General features: G+C 32.9%; 5 protein-coding genes and 1 non-coding gene across 7 annotated transcripts; 2 read left to right on the forward strand and 4 right to left on the reverse strand.

Annotated features, from left to right (window-relative positions):
- Window positions 1–2579: 2579 nt before the first annotated feature.
- LOC103489181 (PLASMODESMATA CALLOSE-BINDING PROTEIN 3) lies at window positions 2580–4464 on the reverse strand. Its single transcript, XM_008448210.3, has 4 exons — window positions 4080–4464; window positions 3754–3996; window positions 3627–3663; window positions 2580–3192 (listed from the first exon to the last, which is right to left on the reverse strand). The coding sequence occupies exons 1-4, from the start codon at window positions 4129–4131 to the stop codon at window positions 2937–2939; spliced, it is 588 nt and encodes a 195-aa protein (XP_008446432.2). The 5' UTR covers window positions 4132–4464; the 3' UTR covers window positions 2580–2936.
- Window positions 4465–7573: 3109 nt separating this feature from the next.
- Window positions 7574–11905, reverse strand: LOC103489180 (triose phosphate/phosphate translocator, chloroplastic-like). The gene is made up of 12 exons (XM_008448209.3): window positions 11323–11905; window positions 10724–10795; window positions 10463–10528; window positions 10274–10352; window positions 10065–10185; window positions 9616–9711; window positions 9374–9486; window positions 9212–9289; window positions 8901–9017; window positions 8488–8587; window positions 8250–8350; window positions 7574–8096 (listed from the first exon to the last, which is right to left on the reverse strand). The coding sequence occupies exons 1-12, from the start codon at window positions 11613–11615 to the stop codon at window positions 8070–8072; spliced, it is 1263 nt and encodes a 420-aa protein (XP_008446431.2). The 5' UTR covers window positions 11616–11905; the 3' UTR covers window positions 7574–8069.
- A 1240-nt stretch (window positions 11906–13145) lies between these two features.
- Window positions 13146–15246, forward strand: LOC103489178 (uncharacterized). Its single transcript, XM_008448208.3, has 5 exons — window positions 13146–13454; window positions 13556–13628; window positions 14376–14427; window positions 14542–14611; window positions 14991–15246. Exons 1-5 carry the CDS (start codon window positions 13356–13358, stop codon window positions 15075–15077), a joined length of 381 nt encoding a protein of 126 aa, XP_008446430.1. The 5' UTR covers window positions 13146–13355; the 3' UTR covers window positions 15078–15246.
- Window positions 15247–17126: 1880 nt separating this feature from the next.
- On the reverse strand, window positions 17127–19831 carry LOC103489177 (14-3-3-like protein GF14 iota). Of its 2 annotated transcripts, none has more exons than XM_008448207.3 (7): window positions 19667–19831; window positions 18668–18974; window positions 18435–18522; window positions 18224–18333; window positions 17997–18145; window positions 17607–17659; window positions 17127–17478 (listed from the first exon to the last, which is right to left on the reverse strand). In XM_008448207.3, the coding sequence occupies exons 1-7, from the start codon at window positions 19740–19742 to the stop codon at window positions 17473–17475; spliced, it is 789 nt and encodes a 262-aa protein (XP_008446429.1). In that variant the 5' UTR covers window positions 19743–19831; the 3' UTR covers window positions 17127–17472. The 2 variants fall into 2 exon arrangements, with proteins under 2 accessions (XP_008446429.1, XP_008446428.1); XM_008448206.3 differs by having other exon boundaries at window positions 17127–17481.
- Window positions 19832–20667: 836 nt separating this feature from the next.
- Window positions 20668–20740, forward strand: TRNAA-UGC (transfer RNA alanine (anticodon UGC)). The gene has a single exon. It is a non-coding gene; the product is annotated as a tRNA-Ala (tRNA).
- A 1240-nt stretch (window positions 20741–21980) lies between these two features.
- On the reverse strand, window positions 21981–27444 carry LOC103489176 (probable methyltransferase PMT5). The gene is given in 11 exon segments (XM_051091133.1): window positions 21981–22485; window positions 22944–23147; window positions 23246–23378; window positions 23853–24155; window positions 24342–24503; window positions 24697–24922; window positions 25191–25431; window positions 25666–25792; window positions 25959–26268; window positions 26271–26930; window positions 27293–27444. Coding segments are annotated over 9 exon segments (1947 nt in total). The 5' UTR covers window positions 26566–26930; window positions 27293–27444; the 3' UTR covers window positions 21981–22485; window positions 22944–22997.
- Between the last annotated feature and the right edge of the window lie 209 nt (window positions 27445–27653).

Raw genomic sequence — 27653 nt, forward strand, 5'->3', positions numbered from 1 at the left:
TTTTTGAGTCAAATGGCAAATAATAGATAGACGAGAGGACACCCTTTAAAAGAAATTGATATACGTTGGATAAATAACAATCTTATTTTTTGTATGTCAATTTTCGGTTTAATAAATACTTTAACTTATTCAACTTTTTATTTCTACGGAACTCACTTGTGGTTAAATTGTAATTTTGGTGTCCCATTAAGAAAGAAAAAGGTTAGAACACAATCTTTGAACATGATACTTTAATTACATTTTGGAAGAACGTAATACAATCAAAATACAAGGAACAATAACTAGGCAGAGCTATGAATTTGACTGGCTCAAAATGTTGCAATCCAACTCTCATGCCGACAACGTCCTGATGAAGCCATTAGGACACCAACTACTACCAACGTAAACATGAACAAGGTGATGACAAGTAGAGTTAGAGTGTACTTTTTCCTTGATGATTTATGGTACTCTCCAAACAGAACAATCCCCCAAAACGTGCTCACGAGGGGAAGCCCTTGAAACAATCGAATTCGAGATTGAAATGAGCTATTATCAATTTGACGTGGGATTGGATTCAATCACAAAAAGGTGAAGAAATTGTTACCTGAACAGATGCTACGCTGCATCCAGTGGGGATCTAGAAAATATATTGACGGGGGGCTGGAAGAAAAATATGAAAAATAAATTACATAGGTAAGATTTGAACCTAGGTGGAAGGGGGCTGACAATCACAACAACCACTAAGCTAATAGTAAATATTGAAATTAAGTAGCTTTTTTTATATATATTATATAATAGCAATAAAGTTGAGGGGGGGCTCGAGCCCCCCCTGGGCCTATGCTAGATCCGCCGGTGGCTGCATCATAAACTCAATCGTCAAACATCTACGAATTAGAGTAAAATTTTATATTCTATGTCAACATAGATTTCTATATATTCACTGTACATTTTGTTATGTTAGTAAATATTTTTGTTTTTTTATATATGAGAAAATATTATATTTTGATTCCAAATTGAAAAGGTAGTTAAAAAAAAAATCTTTTTTGTTTCAAATAAATAAATTGAATAATTGAATGTTTTTACAAAATCTCACTAAACCAAAAAGCCTCAAATACTATTTTACTATTAAGTATAAATATTTTCTTTAGTTCATTTTTGACAATTCTTAAAAGAAAATTCATAAATTAGAGTAAAAAAGACAAAAAAAAAATATCTTTAGATTTTTCGATTTTTTTTTAATAAAAGGATTTCCCAATTTTAAAAATAAAAGGAAAAAAACAAAGTGGATAAAATCAACCATGAGAGAGAGCAAAAGAGAAGTTGAAAAAAGGAAATAAATAAATAAAGGTGTTCTTTCAAAAATAAAAAATAAAAAATTAATAAACTACTTAGATTGCATCAAATTATTAGACTTAATTTACTATTAAATGTAAATATTTTGTCACATGTTCTATTTTTATAATTTTTCATAAATAAATGAATATTAACTTATTTTTTGAAAAGTTTAATTTATTTTGGTCACTTTTTTCTTTTTACAAATGTTAATATATTTAATTAGGTAAGAATAAATAAACATTCAATCGTGCTCCATTATAACTCTACTTTATAGACATCAAACACTCCACATTGTTCAATTTGGACAACTTTATTATTATTATCTATAAAGTAATTCCTCATAGTCATATAAACGAAGTTGTTGTCCGTTATTTAATAGCCATAATTATACTATTTTATAAAGTCTAATTGATGTGTGACAAATGTTGCCATGTACCAACCATATGTTATTTATATAGAGGACAAAAATGTGAAACTCCCCTAGTTTCATTCTACGTTATTTTGACCGACATAATGACAAAAGTAGAAGCAAATGAAATCATATATATATATATAGTTGTTACTAAATATAATAATAACAATTAAAAACAAAAATGCCTTTTTGATTCTTAAAACTCGGACAATTTTCTTTTTATCTTTAGAATTTAATATATTATACATTGAGTTTTTTTCTAAATTTTAGTTTCTAAATTTCAAAATATCATATCTCGAAAATTGGAATTTACCCTTTAGAAAATAATAAAAGTTAATATTAATAAAATCTATCTAAACAAGACCCACATGTTTAAACCTATAAACCAGTGGGTCGGTTTTGGACATTAACTAGAAGTTAATGATAAAGATGAGTTTGTTGTACAATCAATGATTGGGATACCCTAAACCTTATTTGTTACCGTATTTATTATTTACGTTGATCATTTATTTTCATCTTAACTATATAATGTCTATTTTCAACCTAAGTAACAAAAATAATTTATACTTGAGACAAACTAGTATATCATAACTCATATAAAATAGCATATATCTAGTAACTATTACAACCCACGTGCTATAATCACCCTGCCCCACCCAATACCCTAGTAAATTTGTAAATGGTATCTTATTGGAAAATTGTAAAAGATGGTAGCTTATTATTATTTAAAGAAGAAAAACCCATTTTTTCTCCATTATTACTTGTAATTTTTAATAATAAATATTCAAATAGTTATTAAATGCATCATTCCAATTGGATGGAACTAAAGATTAATGAAAGTGAAAGGAGAATGTTACAACAACATAAAATTAGAAATTAAATAAACTCTAGCAAATATACAACAACACATCTTTCCCCCCAAAAATCATTCATCAAAGATTCCACACTCCATCCTCCTCCTCCCCCTAAAAAAGGAATCAAACATCCTCCCTCCCATTTTTTTTTTCTTTTTCTTTTTCTTTAATGGAATAACATTAGAAATAACAAAAAATTAACAAGAAAAAAAGAAAAGAAAAGAAAAGAAAAGAAATCCCTAGTGGGGTTTGCCTCTAGATTCTTCCTTCCACATCCAATCGTCAAAAGTAACCCCTACATACGTGGCAAGATCTCAACCATTCATCGAGATCCACCATCCGATCCGCCATCTTCATCATCCCCAGAGAAACAATACGGAAAGCCACAGAGTTAGCCCCACTGCCAAAAGCAAGTTCCTATTTTCATTGAAACCCACGCCGCCGCTACCGTCGTTGAACCCGGTGCCGCTCCCACTCGGGCTTATTCCGTTACCGAACACCGTCGGTGTCATTCCTGGAGTCGTCGTCGACGGCGTCCCTGGTGTCATCGTCGGCGTAGTTCCACCGTTCGTCGGCGTAGTTCCACCGTTCGTTGGCGATGTTCCCGCATTGCTTAAATACAAAAAAGAACAAACACCAGTAAGACAAAAGGAGAAATAATTATAACACAAGCACGATTCAGACGTTAATTCAACAGCAAACGACGTGTCGATAACAGGTGGAAAGGGAATCGAGAGATCTGATGAACAAGACGACAACAAGCCAGAGTTGACAAGGAAAAAATATCATCATCATGGACAGCTCACGGTACCATAAGGGAGTGGTTCAAGCCAGTCAGTTCATTTGAAGTTCACTAGATCTAATAATTACACCACCACCACCTAATTTTATTATTCTAAAATGGAAAATCAAAACCCAGACTGCGGCATTGAAACGCAAACCCATCACCGACAAATCTCTGATGTTAGTCAAAAATGGCGACATTGAGATTAAGCCAAATCTAATTAAATACGAAAGCTACAGCGACATAAAGCTTAGAAAAGTACCTGGGGCTAGAAGGATAGACGCAACCAGAGGGCACAGCTGCAAAAAGAAAAAACCCCACAATGAAGAAGATGAAACCAGTGAAGCAGAGGATAAGAAAGAACAGTGAAACAGAGGAAAGCATCTTACAGGCAGTGAGGGTAACGCTGGGCGTGGCGGCGCCGTTGAAGTCACAGCTTCCTTGGACTTGCCCCTTTCGCTGGAAATAACTGTTGACAGCGTAATTGCAGTGATCTTTAACAGTGTTGGGCTGAAAACAAGCGCCATTGGAGAGGATTGCAGCACAGTCAGCTCCATTTCCACAGGCATAGTCCAGTGCCTTTTGAAGGACGGATTGACCAACCCCATCTCTACACAAGCAATAGTTCGCACCTGAAAATGGAGAAACCCAAAATTAAACAAAACCCCATAAAGGAAAATCTCAAGAAAAAATCCCTGGAGAAACTGAAACTTACAAGATCGACCAGTTAGCGCAAGAAAAAACACAAAGAACACAAAAACAGCCATGATTGGAAATCAACACTCAAGCTCAAAACCTTGAAGAACCCCCACAAAAAAAAAGAGAACTCAGATTTCGATGGAGTGAAAGAAAGTGCGAGCTAACAAGAGAGGAGAAGAAAAATGGTGAAGAAAGGATTTCTTGAGTTTCTTTTTTTTTTTTTTTTTTTTTTGTTGTTGACAGAAATTAAAGATCATTAGAAAGGAAGGGACATTATTATATACGAGCACGAGTAGGCTAAGTTTTAGGCTTTTTTTATTATTATTATTATTTTGATAAATATTAATTTAATTTTTCTCTTTGAAGTGAATTAAATATGAGAGATATAAAAAGGTTCGTATGTGGTGTGGGAAAATGAGCTAAAGAGAAAGCTTTATGTCGTGTATTTGACCGTTTGTGTAAAATTCCCTCAAACGGTCTTAAACCCACGTGGGTTATCATAACCCAACCAGATGGTTAAAATTGGGTTGGTTCGGGTGCTGCCTTTGGTCCTACGCTCACCGGCGGGTGTCACCGCCCACCTCCCTCTTCCTTCACTCACATGTCTATGTCTATGTCTATGTCAATGTCAATATCAATGTCAATATCAATGTACTTTTCTATTATCAAAGTAACGCAACATTTCACTCTCTAATGCTTGGATTAATTATGTTAATAATCAGGGTTTTCTTTTTTACTTAATACATTGTGATTATTTATTTTTAATCATCAACAAAATTGTGTTTTGCAATCAAATCTGTTTCCAATTATATAATTTATCATTTTGGCAGGAAATGATGAAAAATATCTGAGTCATTCACATTGGGCAGTGCAACAACAGGTTGGTACTCTTATGAAATAAAATACATTTGGTGTACCAACAGAAAAATAAAAATAAAATAAATTCACATTACTGATTATTCGTAATTTTTGTTTAGAGAGAAATAAGTGAGAAGAATTATGGTTAAAAAAAAAAGTTAAAATTATCATTTTTTTTAATTTCTCAAAATGTATTTTTTTAAAAATAATCCGTATCGTAAATTCAATACATAAATATTCGTATTTTACTTATCGAGATTTGAATTTTTTATCGAAAAATATGTTTCATTATCTTTCGTAAATACAATGTCAATTTTGAACATTTTGTACGTAAACTTTCCATGCCAAAAAAATTAATTGATATGTTACCTGCGAAAGAAATTGTTGTAAGTGCGATATCGAAAAATTACATGTGGTTAATTTTTTTTATCTAAACCTTGTTAAACTTTAATAATAATTTTCAAAAAAAAATTATAACGTTAGAAATTCGAATCAAAGATATCTTGTAATGTATTCAATCAATTTGTCCATAATTTTAGTTTTTGAAAGTTAAATAACAATTTAGACGAATAAGAGAAAAGGTTAAGATTACATAATTTTTTTTGTATTAGACGTGATATTTGTGTTTAATAAGTAGATGCAAAGGAGAAGAAGATGATTGTGTTACTATCTAAAACTTTTAAAGTTCACTATCAAGTTATGATTTGGATCCTTCCAAAAGGTAAGAAGTAGCTTTCCTTCCCACTTAGGATTGTAATGTTAATGAGAGTATGAGAGAATAGATTCATACATATAAAGAGCTAAGAATTTCATCTTTAATAAATCTTTTGTTTATCTCTTTTAAATTTTTGCTTTTTTCTTTTTAGATAAATGAAAGTGTGGAGGGGGGAAAACATTCTTTGAATTCTCATGGATGCTTTTTAGGTCACTTTGTTTGATCAAAGTTTAAAGTGTTTGAATTATGTTTGGCCACTTTAATGCCTTCAAAAGTATCTAAATCTAACATTGTATTATTTCAACTTACATTATTATTTATTTAATTTTAAATTTTTAAATATCGTAAGTTTTACATTTTGAATTTAATTTTAATTTAATAATAAAAATTCCAAAATAAGTTGCGATCTTAATTTTGTAAATTTAATCATCCTGAATTTAATTGTTTTCTTGTTAATGTTAAAATTAAATTTAAAATTTTATATCATAATTATTAAGATATAAGGTTAATATTAATTTATTTTATTTGACAAAAAGTAATTATCGATTGCATGGGGATTTGTTTCGTAACCGTAGTGTTTATGTAATTGTGTTGCTTTTTGTTGTTATTATTTGTGCTCGTGCTTGACCTAAGAATATTGTTGATTTGTTTTAGTTGAGCTTTCTTTTTGTTTGTATCATTTTTCTTCTTGTTTTTATTTATTTTGTGTAATGTTTTTGAGTTGGAATATTTCCTTGGACGTTGGGCGTCTTAACTCTAAGTTCCTCTTATTGTCTAATACATACACCTTTAAAAAGAAAGACAGAAGATTGAAGTAAAATTTTGAGATTTTTCAGACCTCAATAACATAGGTGTATGAAAAATAGATCCTATTCAAGTAAAGTGGTAAATGAAAATTTGAAATTTAAAGTACAAACTTTAAATTACAATAACCAAATCGAAACAAAACTCAACCACAGAATAAAACGACAACTTTTTAGAAACTTATGAACTCAAACTCAAAATTTAGAGACCAAACAGCATAATATATTAAAACTTAAAAGTTCTAGAAAGTTCACGTATTCTTTCCTGACAAATTTGATAGTCTCTTTTTAACCCTTTGTTTTGTGATAGAAACAAAAGCCGTCGGTTCGGCTTTAAAGTGATTTCTACGGTCCCATTCCACGGCCCTTCGTGGATGCCTTGGGCCCATTTATTATATATATATATATATATATATTATGTATGATATTATTTATTTATTATCATTGGAGTACGTGGAAAAAAAAAAAAGCAAAAGTACTTTATATAGAAATGGTTTTTAACATCATGATAAAAATGTTAAATTAGCCTAAAGTGTGCATAAAATGGTGCAAGTAGAATTTGATTATATCGTATATCTATTTTCTTTTGGCATGTAAAATTTTAAAGATTTTATTTTACTATTTAAACTTTTATACAAAAATTATTAAATTACTAATACTTTTTATGGTCAAAATTTATACTTTGTAGGTTATAAAATGTCCAATTGTGATTTGACCTTTATATTTTAAAGGTTTTTCTTTTAAAAAAAGAAATCTAAATATATATATATATATATATATATATATATATATATATATATATATCACTAAATTGTTACTAAATTAATAACAATAAAATCTCCACTCTCAATAGTGAAAATTTGCATAAACTACTGTCTAGTGAATAAAATACAATTTTGCTCATAACATGAAAATGTCTAGAACAAATTGAAGTTTTAGAAAAGATCAAGAGAATTTCTGTATGCTTTATGAAATGGGGTCCACTCAATTATAAGATTCTACATAAATGCCTCAAGTTATATGTATGGTTATGAAATATAAATCAACCAAGTGAGTGATGGGTGAAATAATTAACAGCAGTCCCAAGCCTACAACTTCATAGCATAAACTTTTTCAATTACTACACATCCAAAGTTAGACTTCAATCTCACAAATTTATGTATTTGTCGGTTTGAATTCTGAAATTTTGAAATCCAGTACAAGAGCAACAAGAGAGAGGATTTATCGGATACATTGGGTTCGATTCGATAATGTGTCGTCTGTAGACAGTGATTTTCTCGAAATCGAGTTAATAAGACAGAGAGGATTTGTTGTTTGGGAATGCAAGCATGTGCTAAGATGTTGAATGAATCAGGACCATGGATTTATTCCTACAGTTATATGTTTAAGCTGTATGGGAATCATCCAGCAAATTCTAATTGGAGATACCCTTAAAAACACGTTCAATAAAGCATGGATAAATTCGTAGTTACCATCTCTTCTTTCCATCCTCCGGAGTCTGTTAATTTGTGGGTGTACAGAAGACTCCTCCGGTGAGTGATCAAGAAACCATGTTGAATTCCAAAACTTGAGCGAATTCTCCAGCCTTGTTTATAAACAGTGTCTATGTATGGTGGATTGTGCTGAACTTTTATGATGATGGAATTTTTGCAGCTCTCTAAAATCATGGGAAAAGTACATGGTTGGAACATATATAGTAGTAGAACATAAAGAACGAATATAGAAGAAGAATCTATGAATTAAACAGATTAGCCAAAGAAGTGTGAGCCTGAAGTAGTTGGATGTTATCATAAAAAGCATAAAAGCTAACCCGTTTTTGCTCCTCCAAGTTTGCTTTAATCAAGGAGTAGATGGCGACACCGGCAATTGCTATAGCAGTACCAATTCCAGTTTGTGTTGAAATCCTGTTGCCTGCAAAAGTATGAAACAATTTAGACAGGAATGATTAAACATGATCTTGTTGAGAATAAATAACTTGATAAATTGATATTTTGCAACAACAAATAGATGTTGCAATTATTTATGTAAAGTAATAACAGGAAACATACCAAAAACAACAATGGAGAATCCAATCACGAAAACTCGCTTCAATACGTTTCCTACAGCATGTGTTAATGGTGCAACACGTTCAAGAGTGTTGGCGGCAAGCTGCAAACAAAGTAAAGTTCAGATGTAATTGAAGAAATCGCAAAAGAAATGGGAAAAGCAAATAAAATGAGGTAAGAAATGTTATGTGCTCATCTAAGCCTCCTAATGAAATCAAATGCTTTTCATATGACAGCATCCAATAGAGGTGGGCCTTCTAAGAAGCATTAAACAAAGAATGAATCGGTTCTTGTTGTTGTAAGCCAAATAAAGTAATTCATGATAAACCCAATTCAAAGAATGGAAAGAACAACTACAGGTGGACGTCTTTGTCCAAACTCCAAACAAGATTAAAAGATACCATGTTGACAGATACCTGATTGTATAGATGATAAAACATGCCGATCCAGAAAAGATCAGACAAGAACTTTTGTAAACCCACTTTGGCAATGGCATCCTTAAAACCATGCTGCAGCAATTGCGGTCCCTCAATCTGAAAGCAAACTCAATGGTGTCACGTTATTTATGAAAGCAGCTCATGAAAGTGTTGGGAATGACCTCATACCAATAGAGATGGATATCATCCTTCACTTCTATATCTATAATTTTTTATTTTCTAGCCAATATGGAACTTTGATAATACTTCCAACAAAAAGAAACAGTTCATCAATCAGCGCATGCACTAACCATTACTGCAGGAGGAATGCAAAACAAAAGGGCAATTATTGAGGTGTAAGCATACACGTTTGTACTGTCCATTCCTGTCTGCAAGAAAGAGAGCTATCTCAAACAAATACAAGAAGAAAACAGTAAAACAGCGTGCTAAAAGTTCCATTTCCTACTTCTTACCATGGCTTTCTTCGAATATATACTTCTATAGGTAAATGCAATGTTTGAAATCATTGCACTAACAAAGCCAGTCCAATTGAAAGAAAGTTCCGTTAGTGATGCCATTGACACACCTATAATACGTGTACTATTGCATGATTAGAAAAAAGCATTGAAGAAGGTAACAAAATAAAGGTGGATATTGTTTAGGAAAATTGTGAGACAAATCAAGTGAAGGTGGATCCAAGATGTTGTTGAGTTACCTAAAACAACAGGTGCTAGAGAAAGCCACAAGCTGAAGGGAATTTGATGTCCCAAAACGAATTGAGAAGCAGCAGCGTTAAAGAATGGCTCCAGAGCTGAAGAGAAGGGAGTGTGCAAAGAAAATTAAGATCTTCCTCTTCAAAAAAACAATTCAATTCAGGCATGGAAAAATTTATTCAGTTGCATCTATATTTCGGAGGGAAAACCGAAGAGGGACGTAAAACATATCAAGAAATGATTGGGGCAACAAACTCTAAATTTTATTGTTGCATATCTATCTCATTGAAAATGAGAGTAGATATGCAACAATAAAATTGAACAAAGAAATGTAGCATAGTGTTTCCCACATCTGATCTGTTTCTATTAAGCAAAATAATCACAAATGTTAATTTAACGATAACAAATGAATATCAGTTGCAAAATGAATGGGATGTGAAGGATTCAGTACCTTTAATGGTGTGAGTGAAGGACACAGCAACAGCTGCAAACGAAACATTTGACATCACATGTCCAAGTGCATGACATAGCGAAACTGGAGTCAATAATAGCAAGAGCTCCTTATCGATCGGCTAATAACAAGGATAACTGTATTAGAATAAACAGTAAACAAAAGTTTACCACTGATAGAGAACAGAAAGAAAGAATTTGAAAACTTACGGCACGTTTTGGCAGACCTACAGCCCATGAAACGAGACAGTATACAACTCCAACAAGAAGATGTATGACAGAGACAAAGCTGCAAAACAGGGATGCAAAAAACGAATAAAATGGGTGCAAATCTAGAGCTCCAGAAGAAGAAAAGTGGATGCAATCAGCAATTGATAGTAATTGATAGAAGTAACTTACTATGGATATGGGAAATAATTGTAAACTTTTTTGTTGAGTATGTTGAAAATAACATTTAAAAAGTACCTGCATGAAAAATCAAGATTTGACATGATAAAAATTAGATACACTTCATTGATAGAAGATTGATGATAAAACAGCAAGAAGGTTATTAACTTCTAATGGTCAAACTTGGTCATCTTTTTGTAATTCAATATAGAATCTAATGTAATGGCATAATTGAATTTGGTTTAAAGGCAGAATGGCAAAGAAACATCATACCACATAAAGAAGTAGAATCCAGTAATAAGTGCTGGAAATCTTGCACCAAAGCTCTTCGAAGGGCTAGTCAACCTGATTTTGTAGACATTAATCAATTAAAAATCAAAAGAGATGAACATTTTTCACTTTTTTGTCGCTAGCTCTGTTTTAAATGTACATTCTTAGTGAAAGTAAATTAATCAGTTTCATGATTGAAACAACTAAATCCAATTTAAGGGTGTGTTTAGTTTAACTTGGTTAATTTTGAAAATAAGTCAAAACCCTAAAAATAGCTTTTAAAATATATTTTTTCTCAAGTGAATACAAATGTCAAAATCACCATTTCTCATAAATGTAAATTCATAAAACTAAAAAAAAAAAAAAAAAAAAAAAAAAAGCTTGCACATATCAGTGAAATCTCCAAAAACCGAAAGAAACAACTCACCTAATCAGTTTCTTTTGCCCAACTAGTTTGAACGAACAGTTTAATTTCATGAAAGTAAAATTTCAAGGTCAAAAGTAACATAACAGTTCACTGTTTGAAGCTAACATCACTTATAGCGAAATTAAAAAATCGAGCAATAATAGTTCGAAGAAGTTAAAGATGATCGGAATCAAACCCATCGGAAGCTCCATCGGCATCAGCTGCAGCCGCCTTCACCACCGGCAGATGAACATCACTTCGAGACTTTAAAGGTTTTCTAAAACTTAAAAGGCCAATAGCCTTGTTAGATAGTTCCACCGACGGCGAAACAGTTGGATTCTCCGTCAACGGGGAATTCAAACGCGAAGCAAGTGATCGACGGTTGAGAACCAAAGAATTTGCGGGAGCTGTTCTATTAGGAAACAATCGAAAGGAAGGTAACCGATGTGAATGAATTGGAGAGTGAATAATGTTTGTGATGGAAGCCATCGGAAAACCCAAATAAAAATGAAGCCCCAAAAACAGAGGAATGAAACGAAAGAGCCAGAATCCGGCAGAGTTGAAAAAAGTGGAAATTTCTGCTTACGAGTTGAGGTAAAATTCAGAGAGGAGAAGGTGTGTTTGTGGGTTGTGTTGGTTGAGAGTGAACTGAAAATGGAATGGAGAATCGGTAGAGATGGAATCCATCGAAGTTCTTGACGTTTTCCCTCTAAAATATGAGATTTGACTTTTTGGTGCCATTAGAAGCCGATGGTTCATAATGGAAATTCGAAGAATCTTTCTCTTGAAATTGAAGAACATAATCATATAATATTCCCTTTTTCAATTATGTCATATACCAAATTAATAAATATTTTGTTTGAATGTAAAAATATTACAAAAACAATTTATGTGTAAGAGAAGTTAAATTGAACTAATTGAAGAGATAAAAAGTTTGAATTTAATTTTAGTTTGTAATTAATTAGTTGTAATTGTCAATTAACTATTTTGTAGCTATATTATTAAATTAATATACATAAAACATGACCAAGCTCAATTAAAAAAAGCATAGGTTTAAATTGTTTAAAAAATTTAATAACTTTTTGCGACAACTCGTAAATAGTTTTAATATTTCATTATTTTTTAAAATACTTCTATCATAATATTAATTATGGACATAAATAATAACGTAATACTATACTTTATGTTGCATTTTTATTGTCCTTTACACGTCTCATACATATTCTAATAGTCGTCTCTTAGCATGTTGTAAGTTGCTCCAGAAAGTTAAATATTTTCCCCAAATTGTTGCTTCATCATCATCGATCATCACATAGTAGAATATATATATATATATATATATATATATATATATATATATATATATATATATATAGAAATGATAAATAAGAGGGGCCAAGTTGTGATCCAAAGGAGGATTAAGTATCATTTTAAGAAAGTTTTAAGAACATATTTGTAAAAATATGGATATTTTCTTATTTTATTTTCTTCTTCTTATTATTATTACTATTTATTTTTTTAGTCTACATCTTTTGTTTTTTCAAATTAATTCATTGTTTCTTTTCTGTTTTCATTTTTTGTCCATCTCTGTTATTTCAGTTCTCTTTTTATATTTGATACAAATTTTATTTTAGATATTTTTCTTCACGTGTACATTTTCTTCTTTATAATTATTTTAAAATAATTTAATCAAATTATAAATACATATATAAGTTTCAAAATTTGCAAAGAAAATATCGTTATTACCATTAGTCAATAAATCAATAAATTTCTTTCTTTGTTATAAAAATAGATAATTTTCAAAAAATTATAAAAAAAATGATAATATTTAAATTTCGTAGAAAAATTGGTATCCATTATAATTAACTTTAAATTTAATTTGAAATTTTGGTTAAATTAGAAGAAAAAAACTTGAAGGAACTAATGGGCTAAATCTAAGAGATAAAGCCCACGATCTTGAATAGGGAGTGTGTTGGGCCGGCCCATATTAAACAAAAAGGCAACCGAAAGCACGTTTCATCGACCGTCGTCATCGTCGTTACCGTTCCCGCGGATGAAACAGCCAAAACCCTAAACAGAAATCACGGGAAAAAAAAAAGTTAATTACAAAATTCGGTTTCAATCTGGAGGGAAAACACAGAGAAGAGGAAGAAGGAAATCGGAACTAATAAACTCTCTTAAAGCATTGCTACTCATCACAGATAATCGTTTGTGGTTGGCTGTTTATTGATGGAAAGCGGCGGCAAAGGGAGAGAGGAAGAACAAGACGGCATTTCTGTACACTCTCCATGTAAAGCTCCACCCTCCTCCGCATCCTCTCTCCCCAAGGTCTCTCTCTCTCTCTCTTCTTCTTCTTCTTCTTATTCAGACGTTGGTTTATAACTGCAGGAATTTGAATTTGTTGTTTTTTGTGTGTGTGTTATGGATAGGAGCAACCCCAGATTGAATTGGAACTCAAACTCTTGCAAGCTCTTGAAATCTATCCACTAGTCAAACTACAAGGCAAGTTTGCTTTAACACTAGTGGTTTTTCATTGAATATAATATCAAAAGGTGACTACTTTATCAGTTTTCGTGTCCGTTCATCCTCAGCATCGACGTTATGGAATCATATTTTTTATTCAACGGTAATAGTTTAAAACTAATTTACAAAACCAACCTTTGAGTGATTTTAATAAAATAGCTAAGAAAACTAAAAATTTATAAAACAAGAATCTCTACCCAAGAGTTAAAAGGGACTTTAACCACAACACTCAATCACATCATATAATGATCAACTTTGTTACTGTTGTTATTAATGTGTGTTGTCTGATGAAAATTGGTATGAAGGAATAATATGAAGTTTCATTTTGAGACTAATTCACAATGAATGACAATGTGGGATCTTCAACAAGAGACAGCTGAAAGAACGGTTGAGAAACGACAAGAAGAGGGTATTAAGTGAATTAAATTTATCTTCCTAGAATGGGAGTCTGTTTTTCTCATTGGAGGCTTTTACCTATTAAGACTAGGGAGAAAATGTTGTGAGTTGAATATGCTATAATCAATATATTCACATTATCTTATAACCATTATTGAGAATTAAAGCAGTAAAAAATTTTCCATATTGTGTACTCGTTCTTAGACTCGAAAGCAAAGGAAATACATTCTGATGTATTGCTCACGATTTTAAGTGATTGCATCTTGTTTATCGGTCTTTTCTTGTCCCTTCTACAAATGGCATTCAATCTTATCATTACTTTTGATACAGGGATACATCGCCATTTTGTTCTCTTTGGGTTGATGGAATTTCTGCGAAGAAGGTTCTCTCTTCCCCATGTCCCACATTTACATATTTTATTGAGCTATGATGATTAAATCTTGTGGCTTCTACAATTGCTTTTGTGTAATACTGGTTTACCGTCTCCTTGTAACAGCTTTGATCGTCAGTTCTCTTCAGACGAGGTTCTACAGTTATTGGATCGTTTCTATAACCTGGAGATGCTGGTAAAACGAATCACTAATGCCTTTTTTTTTCTTAATCTGCTGGCTTCATTTTATTTGAAAAGGAAGATAATCTAAAGAGCACAGATAGATATAGGCCAGAAAATTCTCTAGTCTTGTATTCACACTTTTTGGAATAAAAATCTATTGGTTCCTGATAATCTTATCTGGAGGGCCATGATTATGGATTTGTGACATGTTGTGGTACATACTAAATAGGCTCTGATTTTACGTCTAACCTGATAGGCATCAAATTCAGGTTGTTTTTCAAAGAAGATATTGCTTTCCAGCTTGATTGGCAAATTTGTCTTGACATATTCAAATTTAAGTTTGTTGTGTATTTTCTAATATTGCTTCCTTTTGGACATCACACTGTATTCAGAAGCCAGATGATGAGGAAATGGAAATTCTGAATCACGAGGAAGATTTTTGCTTACCACAAACCTTCTTCGTCAAAGAAGAGTCTTAAGGCAAATTGCTCATATGGATGAGTAGCTTAGCACTTCCTGGCATACGATAGTTTGTTATCGCCCTTTTTTTAAGGTAGGGTCGTTCCCTTTTTGTTTTGTAAATGTTAATATTTATTCAAAATCTTTGCTGGTTAATATTTATTCAAAATCTCTCTTTACAAGGATGAATTCTTTAGTGTCTATACATGAGTTTATCATAGTAATATGTCTATTTGTGCTGCTGATGCCAATAACTTTTGTAAAAATGCGAACCAAAAACCATTAGGACCAAATTCATTTGTTCTCATCAAGACTTTGCACAACCTTCTTGCAACTAAAGCAGAAAGCCCTTTAAGCCACTCCTTACTCTGCCTTATAAGAAGTAGCTGGAGAAGATAAATCCATGAAATTTAGATCTCGGCTCCCTTTGGAACGCACGAAGAAGTGAAGGGGAGCGTCATTTCATTTTTGTATTGAGAAGGAAAAGATTTAAGAGATAAGGATACCCACTAGAAAACTAATCAAATTCATAATGACTTGTTGAAAAATACAACATTTTTGTTGTGCGACCAACCATCACGAATTTGTTTTTAACAATTCTAACTTTCTTTAAAATTGTTCACTTTTCACTTTCGAAGTACGAAAGTATAGAAAGTAGAGCACTGAGCATCGTGTATCAAAACATGATGCTTATTGATGAGCATCATGTAGCGAACATGTAACATGGAACATAAAAACATAGAATGTAGAGCATTGGACATCATGTATCATGTATCATGTACCAGACATTGAGTGACATTCTCAGTCGCAATCGCATCGATGACTTTTAGAGTTGAAATGGTAAATTTACGAGACTCTTGTAAATGATCCGTTCTCATTCAATTTTAAAAAGGAATTTGATTTTCATTAAAGCTCCTAGAAAGAATCATTTATTTACGTACTCTGTATACTCGAATGAATTCATGAAATAGGTTAGGTTGCATTAAAATCTCCAACCAAATTCCAAGGATTACTTGACATAGAAGGGGCCCTCTAATTGTAAGACTTGGTGTCTCTTGTTATACCTAGAAGGGTAGGGTAGTACACTCTTGTGAGTCTCTGACCCACTCCACTCCATTAGCTTAGAACGCAAAAAATAATTTAACAACCTAACCTATTCTATAAATCTATTTGCTACATACAATATTGACCAACTATGTAGTAGGGACGTTAAAAGGCTTAGCACAATACTATTAATGATTTAAACTTATTATACCTTTATTAGAATTAATGTTTCCTAATTCATTTATTTATTTCTTAGATATTTTTTCAAACCATTCATCCATCTCATTAAACTTTTAAAATGCTTATTTTGCACCTATAAAAATCAAAAGAAAAAAAAATAGATATCACAATAATTAAACCTCACTTAATAATCATTTGATTTTTGTTTCTACATCTTGAAAATTAAGGTTATAAATACCATTTTTACCTTTACATCTCTTTAGTTAAAAACCAAGTCAAAGAACTAAAATAGATATTAATTAGTCCTCTAATTGGTATGTTATCACTTATCAATGTTGATCGACACCAGCTAATGAAAGTATCTTACTTTTACATTTGACATTAAAAATTAAATCCAAACTTTACAACCATAATATTTTCCTAGAAGAGTATTCAAATGTATCTTCCTTCAACCTTAATTTTTAAGGTTAAGTTTGCCCATCCATTTTCAAATTTTACGTAATTAAAATTACATAATTCGATATCATTTAGTTAGAACAATCAAATGGTCACTTTCTTTTTTAGATTACCATTGATCTATTTAATAAACATACAATTCCAAATAGCATCCATCGACAAAAAATAAATAAATAAATCCAAAGAGTAGATATTTAAATCTCTAATGTAGCACATAGATGAACTTTACTTAAAAGAGAGAACATAAATAAAAGATGGTCCTCTCTCAATAATAGAGAATTATTTTGAGAATTAATTAACATGTCTCGGCACTGTTACCTAAATTATAGACAATGAAGAAACCGTATGGTCAAAGCTCCATGTGCAAGCACTTCGACATCATAAAGAAGTTGTGCCGTAAACACCAACCAACCCGCCATCAATACCATAAAGATCTCATTCATTTTGCCCAAATTCGAAGGTACTTTACATTAAAAGAAGAAGAAAAAGCAACGAGAGGGGATGAACAAGGAAATGAGAAATTTAATACTTTAAAAGTTCAGCTCAATGCCGTGAGAAACTAGAAGTGGGGAAAGAAATATTCAATAAATGGATCTAATAAATCTTTTTTTCTGATTTTTTGTTGAACCAAAAAGAAGCTAATATCATATCATTGTACGGGTCTATTACACCATAGTGAGTAAATGTGATGTCTAATCCAATCGTTGTGTTTGAGGGGTAATCTCATTTATACCATTAATGCTGCTGCATGTAACAATACTTAGATTGTGAGTGTTTGATAAACTAAAGTATGAAGTATTGAGCAACGTCTATTTTTGTACATTCCACGAAAAAACTCCTAAAAAATGTCAGATACGAAATAAAATTACCTCAGGGGCTGGTGCTGCCGGTTTGGAATCCTCACCTTTGAGGTTATCTTCACCTACATAAAGAACATAAAATCAAAATACTTCATCAGACAGGAGAATAATTTCGGAATTTGATGATTAGAAATGAATGAAAGTATGAATTTTGGTTTTGTTTTTTAGGGTGGATGGCCGGAGGAAGGCTGATTATTGTTCGTATAGAAAGAGTGATAAATATTTGTAGAAGTTATAGAAGAAATAAGCCCACAGATGTTCTTAGACCTTCTCTTAGGATGAAAATGGGTGTAGGCAAAGAGCGGTAATGAGGAGATGCCGTTGCACCAAAAAAAAAGTAGGCACTTTTCAGATCTTTTTACAAAACTACATCTATATATAGCCTTGACTACAATATACCTCCATCTTCTGGTAAATCAGATGTCCAGAGAGTGAGGTTATCTCTCAGCAACTGCATTATGAGGGTACTGTCCTTGTATGATTCCTCACTCAAAGTATCCAATTCAGCAATTGCCTCGTCAAAAGCTTGTTTAGCTAAGTGGCAAGCCCTATACGAATTAGAACCAAGTTAGTCAAACAACCATTGGTGTTGAAGTACGGTACTTCCAGAAATAAACTACTTTTACCTTTCAGGGGAATTCATAATCTCATAGTAGAAGACAGAAAAGTTGAGAGCAAGGCCAAGACGGATTGGGTGGGTTGATGGAAGTTCGGTATTTGCGGTGCTGGCAGCAGTCTATTGTGAATTCGAAAAAGGGAGCATGGAGGAAGTAAGATGGCGAATAAAAATCAAATCATTCAGTTATGGTCAAAAGAAACATCGAGAAGAAAACATGCCTCATATCCCTTCAATGACTGGTCTGCTGCCTCCTTTCTTTCTTGATCTGTTTTGAACTCAGCAAGGTATCGGTAATAATCACCTTTCCTAGAATCATCCATACCATAATATAGGTGGTTAGAGATACCATCTCAAACAATTTTTTGTGGCATTATTAAGCACAAAAATCAGTTGAAATGTTCAACAATTATGACCATGCTATGATCAACTGAGTGACTCCCAGAAAACTCACATCTTGTAGTAGAAAACCGATGCTTCTGAAGAGGTTGAAGAAGGAATGAGGTGCTTGTCAATAATAGTCAGAATATCGATACAGATCTTGGAAAGCTCCTCCTCTACCTTCTGACGGTAACTCTTAATGAGTTTAACATTGTTCTCATTGCTTTTGGACTCTTCCTTCTGTTCAATTGAGGACATGATGCGCCAAGAAGCACGCCTAGCACCTATAACATTTTTGTATCCAACAGATAGCAAGTTTCTCTCTTCCACTGTTAGCTCAACATCTAGTTTAGCCACTTTCTTCATACACTCCACCATTTCTGTAATATTACCATACAAAATATTAAAAAAAAAAAACTTAATTGCAAAGCATATCAACACGAATTGATAAAAACATAAACAGCTTCCTCCATCAGATGAATTCATAAAGATGATTTATATCGCCTTTGAATAACAAAATGACATTAATTACAAGATTATCTGAAATTTTTAAGACCGGAGGATCAGAAATAAAATAAAAACTAAAAGTAAATTCCAATTCCAAACTAAAAGAAACGATAAAAGAGAAATTAAACAGTTTACAACGATCCAACAATCCACATCAAGTCTCCCCAAGCCCATCAACGCCATCCGTCATCTCGATTCAGATATATCATCAAAACAAATAACAATTCAATTCCTATAATCCTATCTCATTGTTCTCCAAGAATCAATAAACATGAACTCCAATCTATTACCTCATTATACAAATTTCTAAACTATCGATTAAATCACAAGTAAATCCAATCCAATCTAACAAAGTAAGAAGCAAGAAATTCCAATCGCACAACAAAACACCGCCATTTTCACACAAATACAACCGCAGTTCCACCACGTCATCATACATTCTAAACAATCGATGTACTCAACAACATTTCCAAGGTACATTGCAAAAGTTGAGATCGAAACCAAAATGCCGGATATAATAATAATAGTAATAATAATAATAACACACAAGGAAGGCAGTACGTACCGTCGTAGCGTTCGGCCTGTTCTGCAAGCTTGGCCATGTAGACCTGCGTCTCTCTTTCCCTCTCGGCGGACGACATCGTAGAGAACACACTGGAGAGACGAGAATTGAAGGGAGAAATGTGAAAAGGCGAGGGAGTGAAAAAGGAGTAGAGATTTGTTGAAATTTATGTATATAAAAAAATGGAAGTTGACGCCAGGGGTAAAGATCGAGCAACTTGAGGGAAAATGGAGATTGGATCTGGACCGTTCGTTTAGGGGTAAAGTGGGAATTTAAGAAGTTGAAAGCGCGCAAATCGTGTTGGGCTGTTGTATGGGTTTTGAACGACGTCGTTTTCGTTAATAGTTGGATTCGTTCAAAATGTGCGAAAGGTTGGAGGGTTTCTTTCGTCGTCTTTTGTGTACTTTCGGTGATGCCATTTTATTTTCTTAGACAGTATACTTCACCGGTATGGGTATAAATAATTGAGAATTACTTTACTTTATTTTATTTTCAAATGTTTAAATTAAATCTTTTGATGCCTTCTTGCTATTCAAAGAGAACTCGTGCGGTTATCGGTCGATAAGTTAACGTACATTACGATATTTAAGTCACTATACAAAGTATAGCTAACCACTCAAAATTGTATACCTAGTGATGCTATTTATACAATCCAATGTCCACAACATGTTAAGACATGGGGATGGCAAGATTTTAGGGTTCTACCCTTGTGAGCTCAACTACCACGTTTCCTTCCAAGCAAAACGATATTGAGCTCAAATAAACGAATCCAAAGATCGAGACTTCACCTTCCTACTTTGAGAACACGTGATCCTTAGAATTAGAAACTTTTGTACATAAATAACCTATAATTTATAATATTTGATTTCATACTTTTGCGAGAGGTGAATCATCAATCATAAAGACACTCTTAAATAGGTCACCAAAATATCTCCTAAGAAAATCAATCGATAAAGGTGAAAAGTCATAATAGTGTATAAGTAGATAGTTGACTTCTCATCAAAGGGGATGTAGCTCAAATGGTAGAGCGCTCGCTTTGCATGCGAGAGGTACAGGGTTCGATCCCCTGCATCTCCATTTCTTACTTTTCTTTTTCATTTTTATTTTTATTATTATTCATTTTAGTCACTACTTATAATCTAATAATCAATTATTAATTAATTAATCACGTGGACAGCACAGGAGGAATGTGAATGTATGTTTGTTTGTTTTATTGCTATTTGAGGAATGTGAATGTATGTATGTTTGTTTGTTTTGTTGCTATTTCCAATACATTAGTTTGCTGTTATTTTATAAGTTTCTTGTTACTAAAGTTAATTTAAAGTATCAAATACGATATGTTTTTTTTAATAATATAAGATTTACATTGTCGTGTTTCTTTTTGGACTACTAAATATCATTTCTTTAAGCTGCATGGAATATTCTTCTTCTTAAAGCAATCTATAAATTTGTTTTTGTAGAAACACCTTTTTCTTTTCTTTCCTTTTTCTTTTTTAATTCAACAATTACACGTAGTTGCTTTATGAAGGGAAAAAAAAAAAAAAAAAAAAAACTAAACTCAGGGTGTGAACATAGAGAAGAGGTTTTGGAGGGAGAAGATTGTGTTATTAATAAAGTTTTAATCTTCTTTAAAGAGTGATTAGATAGATTAAGAACAAAGTTGGAATAATCTTAACACCATCAGTATCAAGTCTATCTAAAGATCTTATTCAATTTGAAAATAGTTACAAAATATTGTCATAACAAGGAAATGCTAATCAACTAAGGTTTCTATTTTTGAATTTGGACTAAAGGGGAAGTAGGCAACATAAAATCAGAGTTTCAAATTGGAAAAGTAAATACATTTATCAAAATTTGTAGACTAGATTTATAATTTATCCAAAAAATAGCTGATAAGTTCATATATCTAAGAGTTCTTCAAAAGAAAATGAACTTAAAAATAAACTTAACTTTGTAAGTTGACAGGGTACACAGTAATTTTTTTTTTTTTTTTTAATTTCTCATTGAATTGAATTCTACAAATTATGATTTGGTATTAATTTGTTTAATACCATATGTTTTCATCTATTTCATCTTATTTTATTATAATGGTTAGCATCTTTCTTACCTACCAGAGTTAAATACTTAATCGAATTTTAGAAAAGAAAACAGAAACAAGTAATTGATTTTTTTAAGACAATGGTAAAAAAGAAAAATAAACGAGAAATTTAGAGGTAAAGAATGAGTACCTATAAATTTAAATTTTTTAACTAAAAAACCAAATGGTCGATAAACATGACTAAATAATCACCATAGTATGAAATTTGATTAACAACAGTTCACGACAAATTTGATATTCTCATTCATATGAATATGGTTCTTCTTCTATTTCAGAACATTCAACTTATGAAAGGAAAGGGAAAAGAGGGGGAAAGAAAAAAAGAAATCAGGAACAATGTTGATATTTTTACCACAGTTTCTGATCAGGAGAAAGGAAGAGAGAACTGCCCTTATATTTCGTGGCAATTGGACATTCTTTCACAAAAGAGAAAAAAGAAAAGAAAAGAAAAGAAAATCATGGTTCAATATGGAAATAACACGGTCTCAGTATCAAAATAATTAAGATATTTTAGGGAAGAAAGCCAGAGGAGAGGTGAAGGGAGAAGGGGGGGAGGATAAATGAATTTCTAAGAATAAGCTGTGGCAAAAATGAATTGCAGCTATTTCTGCGAAAAATCTCAAAATCTAAAGGATTCCACGTGCCTCAATTTCTAGTCATCGACATCGTCGGATTGGATTCATCAGGCTCTTCATCAATATCATTATATGAACTCCCTATTACCCTGTGACAACGCACACAAACAAACAAATTCAGGTCGTTTCTAAACTAACCATTTCTCATTTTATTTGAGTAAATCTTAGCATTTTAATGAATAAAAGAGCACTGCTGAATCATATCCTACAGATGGGTTCCAACTAAGGAGAAAAAGAAATGCAAAATGCAAAGGAATAGGTCATATGCTATATTTCAGAAAGGAATCTGGCTTGCCTAGCCAAATATACAATTAAAATAGGGGGCCAATTTTTTGTAACCATAGGTGTGTGGGGATATCTCACCTCTCCTTTCTTTCATTTGATAATGAAAGTTTTGTTTCGAAAAAAAAAAATTGTATACAGCCATCTACTGTTTGTATTTTAGTCATTCATATTTGTAAGATTTGGAGTCTTACTAAAATGCTAAGATAACTATAAAAACAAACACTACAGATCTCATGGGAAAATATTTCAGTAGAGGAATTACCATAGCAAAACAACTGTACACGTTCCCGTTGTGAGATTCCCTCATACAAACCAATCATTTTTTCACGAATGGTTTTTGGCAAACAAGGAGCCTCTGGTCACTGCCATTCTGAAAGTCAATCACCCTTGCTTCCCAACGAATCTGTGTAGCGAGCATTCGCACTTTCTCTATTGGTCCCACTTTGTCCTTTAAGACAACCCAACCCTGAAAAACAACAGTCAAAATGATCAATAAAAAATTAGCACAGTAGCAACAGGAAGAAAATGTGAAACCCTGACTTGATTTAGGCGAAGGACTAGTACCTCAGGACGCAGTATACGATCCATCTCCAATAATAATCCAATCATGTTGCACCTACTTGAAAGTAGCTGTGAAAGGAGCCCATTTGCATGGAGCAAATCATATGTTCGTGGATAAGTGGGGAAAGGTTCACACCTACAATTAAACGAGAAATTCAGTCCTGTTTTAAGTGCTCGTAAATTTATGGGGTGAGGAAGAACCAGATTAAAACTGTGACAGAAAAACAATAACTAACATCATGAGGCACTGATGCGCAAGAAAATTGAGATACTATTGTTTAGACGTGTCAAAGATTCAGATGCTTATTACTTCTAGAATTTAAATAATGAAAATTTAAAATAAAATTAAAAAAATAATGATCAAGAACCAGCAGTGACATTCCATTACAGAAAGCTATAAGCACAGTTATTTAATCATCAGTAAAAGTTGAATATCTGTTTAAAAAAGGTTAGTGTGGTGTGAATCAATAGAATCAGGATGTTTCCAATTCCAACAAAACACAAACCAATTGGACCAAGAAGTACCTAGTCTGCATTCTTAGAAAGAGGGGTTTTTTTCCTTTTTCTTTTTCTTTTTTTTCGATGAAGATAAGAAGTAAGAACTACATACCAATCGTGCAGAACACCAGCAAAACCTTGATCAAGTATGAGCGGAAGTGTATTGGGAGACCCAACAGGTACAACATTCATGACCCAAACTGTTTTCTTCTGCTCCACAAACGCAGCATTTAAACCCCCATAGTGGGCATTCATGTCCATCACATTGCGAATCATGTTAAATGGAGGCAAAGGATCTTCATCACCAGGCCTCTTTGGATGGTCAGAGAAAATTAGAGGTGTTAGTAAGGACCAATAGTTTTTCAAAGCAGATCGCCAAATTTGTAGTTCATCAGAGTAGTCTTCTGATTGAACACCTGTAGATATAGACATTGGAATACAATCAATAGCAGAACAAAGAGCATCCTAAGCTTCAGTGCACATTGCACAGATCAATGTTAACACAAAAAGAACAGAAGATCCATCATAACACCAAAAAAGAAAAAAAGAAATACATTACAAATCCACATAAAAAACAAGAACCATTATGGAAGAATACTTTCCATGAACTTCAAGTTCAGCTGAACTCAAATGGGAACCAGAAGACCTGTTCTGGATCGGAATCCACCGTTTGCTGGTAGTACTACTTAAGCATGGTACCAGAGGTTGATAATATGATGGAGTATCGTGCGCTTCTTTACAAAGTGGTACAACTTCCTGCTTGCTAAAAGAAGAAAAAAGTTGAAGCATTACTAAATTTTGATACAACATTAACCAACGACAGTTAAGATATAAGTGAAAACAAACAAATGGAACATTGTAACACGGAAGAGAAATGGTCTTGACAGAAGTTTAAAAAAAAAACACAATAAATAAACTCAAAGGTTCATTGGGAGGTGAATAGTTATTGTACTTACCGAGAAGAGTAGCAATGAGGATCCGTAGTTTTCTGCCAAATATAAGTTTCATATTGCTGAGCCAAAAGAATCCAACATAGTTTTTTGGTCATCTCTTCCAATGGTGTCAAAATGTTTGTCTTCTTGGAAGACAGCGAACCTCCAATTGTCTTGCCCGTGGGAGATGTTAAAACAAAATAACCTCCAGGTCTTAGCAATCGGTCAGCTTCAATAAGGAATATCCCACCTGCCCATTATTCATGATCAAAAAGACGAGAGAAAATATCAAGCCAACAAAACTACACTAAAACCAAAAAGACCTCAAGAAGTTTCAAGAACATAACATGTTTAATATGCATATGCACATAACATTTTGTGGTTTGTAAGTACACTTTTTTTGCATATCTGTAAATCGCAGTGTCCATCCTGTTTGTTTCTTGTTCTTAAAGACTCATAACAAGTGTCTCCTACCCATAAAATAAAATAAGGTACATCTGAATTTTTTCTCAAGTTACCTTTATCGTTCCAGGAGATATCACACTGTGCACAGTGAACCATGTCAAATGACAAGGATGGATATGGGAGCTGTTTTGTAGCAAAGTTTCCAAGCATTGCGGGAAGGCCTCTCTCGAGAGCCATTTGAACTTGGCTGCCAGTCGCCTCATAGGTTGCAATGCACATAGCCATTACATTCAATGATATTAAATGAGCACCCAAGCTACCAAACCCACAACCAATATCAAGGATCGAGCGTACCTATGACATATCAAATCCTTGGTACGTTAAATATCTTGCTGCACTGAATCGTATAAAGGATTGAAAGGACAGAAACACCGGTTACTATTTATTACTCGAAATGATGTAATCCTTCAGGTAACTTTAAAGAAAAACATTTATATTTATTCACTTGTTGTAGGCATTAAATAAACAGAATGAACATAACAAAGGAACACAAACAGACTACATTTCTTAGATGAGATTAAGACTTACACCAGCCTGAAAAAATTCAGAGTCGCTGCCTAAACCAATCATCTCTGCAATTTGAAAAGAATACTCTTTAACTCCATCTCCATCCTCTGAGTGGAAAGCTATTTGGTTCTCTTCTAACAACATCAACCTAATTTAGAAAAGTAAGATGGTTATTTATATTAACATTAACGAAAGTAACCACACACTCAAAACACACACACACACACACAACTGGTTTGGTTCTAAATACTTAAACCTAAGAGGGAGGAAAATCTAAGTGCTTGATTCATGCTCGTCCAATAGAGGTAAAGTACCTTTTGGTAGGGCTCCCAGAAGACAGAAGTTGATCTCTTGTAACCTTCACATTTCCACTCCATATTATATCCCTACCAACAGGCCAGCTCAGAGGGATCTTGTAGTCTTTAGGAGGGCGAACCAGGCACCGCTCTGCTGTTCTAGACACTTCACAGTGCCTATCATACTCCTCCCCTTCTTTGTATCCAGCTAACAGGTTTGCTGTAACATTGTAACATGGTACATGGTTTTCTCTTTCTTTTCCACAAAGCCCAAACTCTTTCAGCCGTGTAGTGGCTAATGAAAGAGACTTTAAGTCAAACAAATCAATGCTGCCCTTTCTTTTTGCCTTCTATAACTAGCATAAATGTCAGACACTGGCGTGGTTGTAACTGAGTCAAAGGCATTTGAAGTAGACGTACCTAGAACTGCAATTAACGCAAGCACGCTGATGAGGCATAAAATTAACCAGCTGAATGGTGGTTTGGAGCCTAAGATTACAGATATTTTATTGACCCAAGAGCTTCTCATGTCCAATATTTCTGAAGTCCCCTTAATAATCCAGTTCAGAACCACTCTAAATGGGAAGCGCCTCCGGTTTAAATCTCGAAACAGAGCATAAAGCATAACCTACTACGTCGCATATACTTCTATAGAGATTGGTATGTATACAAGCAATCAATACAATCATTGAAGACCTACTTATGCTCCTTCCCAAATGAAAATGAATATGTACATAACGTACCACCAGATCAGAATATTAGAAGAACAAACATAAGTAAGTAACACAGAAGCCCATCATAAGTAGAACGTCAGATCGAAAGCACTATATTTGGAGCAGCAATCATGGATCAGAAACCAAGAAACTGATCATGAACGTACGCCAGACCCCAATTGCACAAAAATTCTTCAACCCAAACTTCAATGTCACCAATCCAGCGCGATCAATGGTAAGAGATTCAATTTTCCAAAGAATCACCAACGGGATCAACCTGCAAACACCAAGTCAAAGATCCATCACATCAAATTACCATCAGACACAACCCCACGATCCCATACAACAAAGTAAAAGCAAAACTGAAATCTCACAACAAATCCCATTCACAAATATTGGAAATTATCATCCTCCAATTCCCGAAATTCCCCCACACCAAAAACCCAAATGACAAAAAGAACAAAATACACAACTTTCCATTTATAAGTCAAAAGAGCCAAACCCAGATCCCGAAATGGAAACAAAATCACATATAGATCCAAACATAAAATGAAAAAGCACAAACCACATAAACCAGCAACAACCACTATAATTAACAATTACACAAAAAAGATCCAGTAAATGACAGAAATTACACACCAAAAAACACTTTCCAGCAACAGGAATTAGGGTTTTTGGTGCATTAACACACACCGATGAAAGAGTAATAAGATTCAGAGTCGGAAAAAGGTGGAGAAAAGAGACGATCTCAACAAAATCAGAATAGAATTTCTAGTTTTTAGGTACCCGTTAAACTGGAAGCATTGTGTATTTATGGCGTTGTTTTTTGCTTTATATATATATATATATATATATATATATATATATATATATATATTTCTTTATTTTTACAATATCTTTTAGAATATTGAAATTTTCATTGCGATTTACGAGCCAATAATTGTTTCGCCAAATCGAGACCTTTAAAATATTCTAACAAAAAGAAAAAAAGAAATTGAAT

This window comes from Cucumis melo, chromosome 10 (genome assembly GCF_025177605.1).
Source record: "Cucumis melo cultivar AY chromosome 10, USDA_Cmelo_AY_1.0, whole genome shotgun sequence".
NCBI classification, from domain to species: Eukaryota; Viridiplantae; Streptophyta; class Magnoliopsida; order Cucurbitales; family Cucurbitaceae; genus Cucumis; species Cucumis melo.

What these genes read in the sequence shown, in the direction of transcription:
- LOC103489181 (XM_008448210.3), bottom strand. Translation starts at nt 4,131, where the DNA reads ATGGCTGTTTTTGTGTTCTTTGTGTTTTTTCTTGCGCTAACTGGTCGA. An exon ending in TGCGCTAACTGGTCGATCTT is followed by an intron (nt 3,997 to 4,079) that starts GTAAGTTTCAGT and finishes CTCCATTTTCAG; the next exon opens with GTGCGAACTATTGCTTGTGT. An exon ending in GTCTATCCTTCTAGCCCCAG is followed by an intron (nt 3,193 to 3,626) that starts GTACTTTTCTAA and finishes TTTGTATTTAAG; the next exon opens with CAATGCGGGAACATCGCCAA.
- LOC103489178 (XM_008448208.3), top strand. Translation starts at nt 13,356, where the DNA reads ATGGAAAGCGGCGGCAAAGGGAGAGAGGAAGAACAAGACGGCATTTCT. An exon ending in ATGGAATTTCTGCGAAGAAG is followed by an intron (nt 14,428 to 14,541) that starts GTTCTCTCTTCC and finishes TCCTTGTAACAG; the next exon opens with CTTTGATCGTCAGTTCTCTT. An exon ending in TCTATAACCTGGAGATGCTG is followed by an intron (nt 14,612 to 14,990) that starts GTAAAACGAATC and finishes CACTGTATTCAG; the next exon opens with AAGCCAGATGATGAGGAAAT.
- LOC103489177 (XM_008448206.3), bottom strand. Translation starts at nt 19,742, where the DNA reads ATGTCGTCCGCCGAGAGGGAAAGAGAGACGCAGGTCTACATGGCCAAG. An exon ending in AGTCATTGAAGGGATATGAG is followed by an intron (nt 18,334 to 18,434) that starts GCATGTTTTCTT and finishes AATTCACAATAG; the next exon opens with ACTGCTGCCAGCACCGCAAA. An exon ending in ATTATGAATTCCCCTGAAAG is followed by an intron (nt 18,146 to 18,223) that starts GTAAAAGTAGTT and finishes TAATTCGTATAG; the next exon opens with GGCTTGCCACTTAGCTAAAC.
- LOC103489180 (XM_008448209.3), bottom strand. Translation starts at nt 11,615, where the DNA reads ATGGCTTCCATCACAAACATTATTCACTCTCCAATTCATTCACATCGG. An exon ending in TAGGTCTGCCAAAACGTGCC is followed by an intron (nt 10,186 to 10,273) that starts GTAAGTTTTCAA and finishes CCTTGTTATTAG; the next exon opens with CCGATCGATAAGGAGCTCTT. An exon ending in ATTCTCCATTGTTGTTTTTG is followed by an intron (nt 8,351 to 8,487) that starts GTATGTTTCCTG and finishes ATACTTTTGCAG; the next exon opens with GCAACAGGATTTCAACACAA.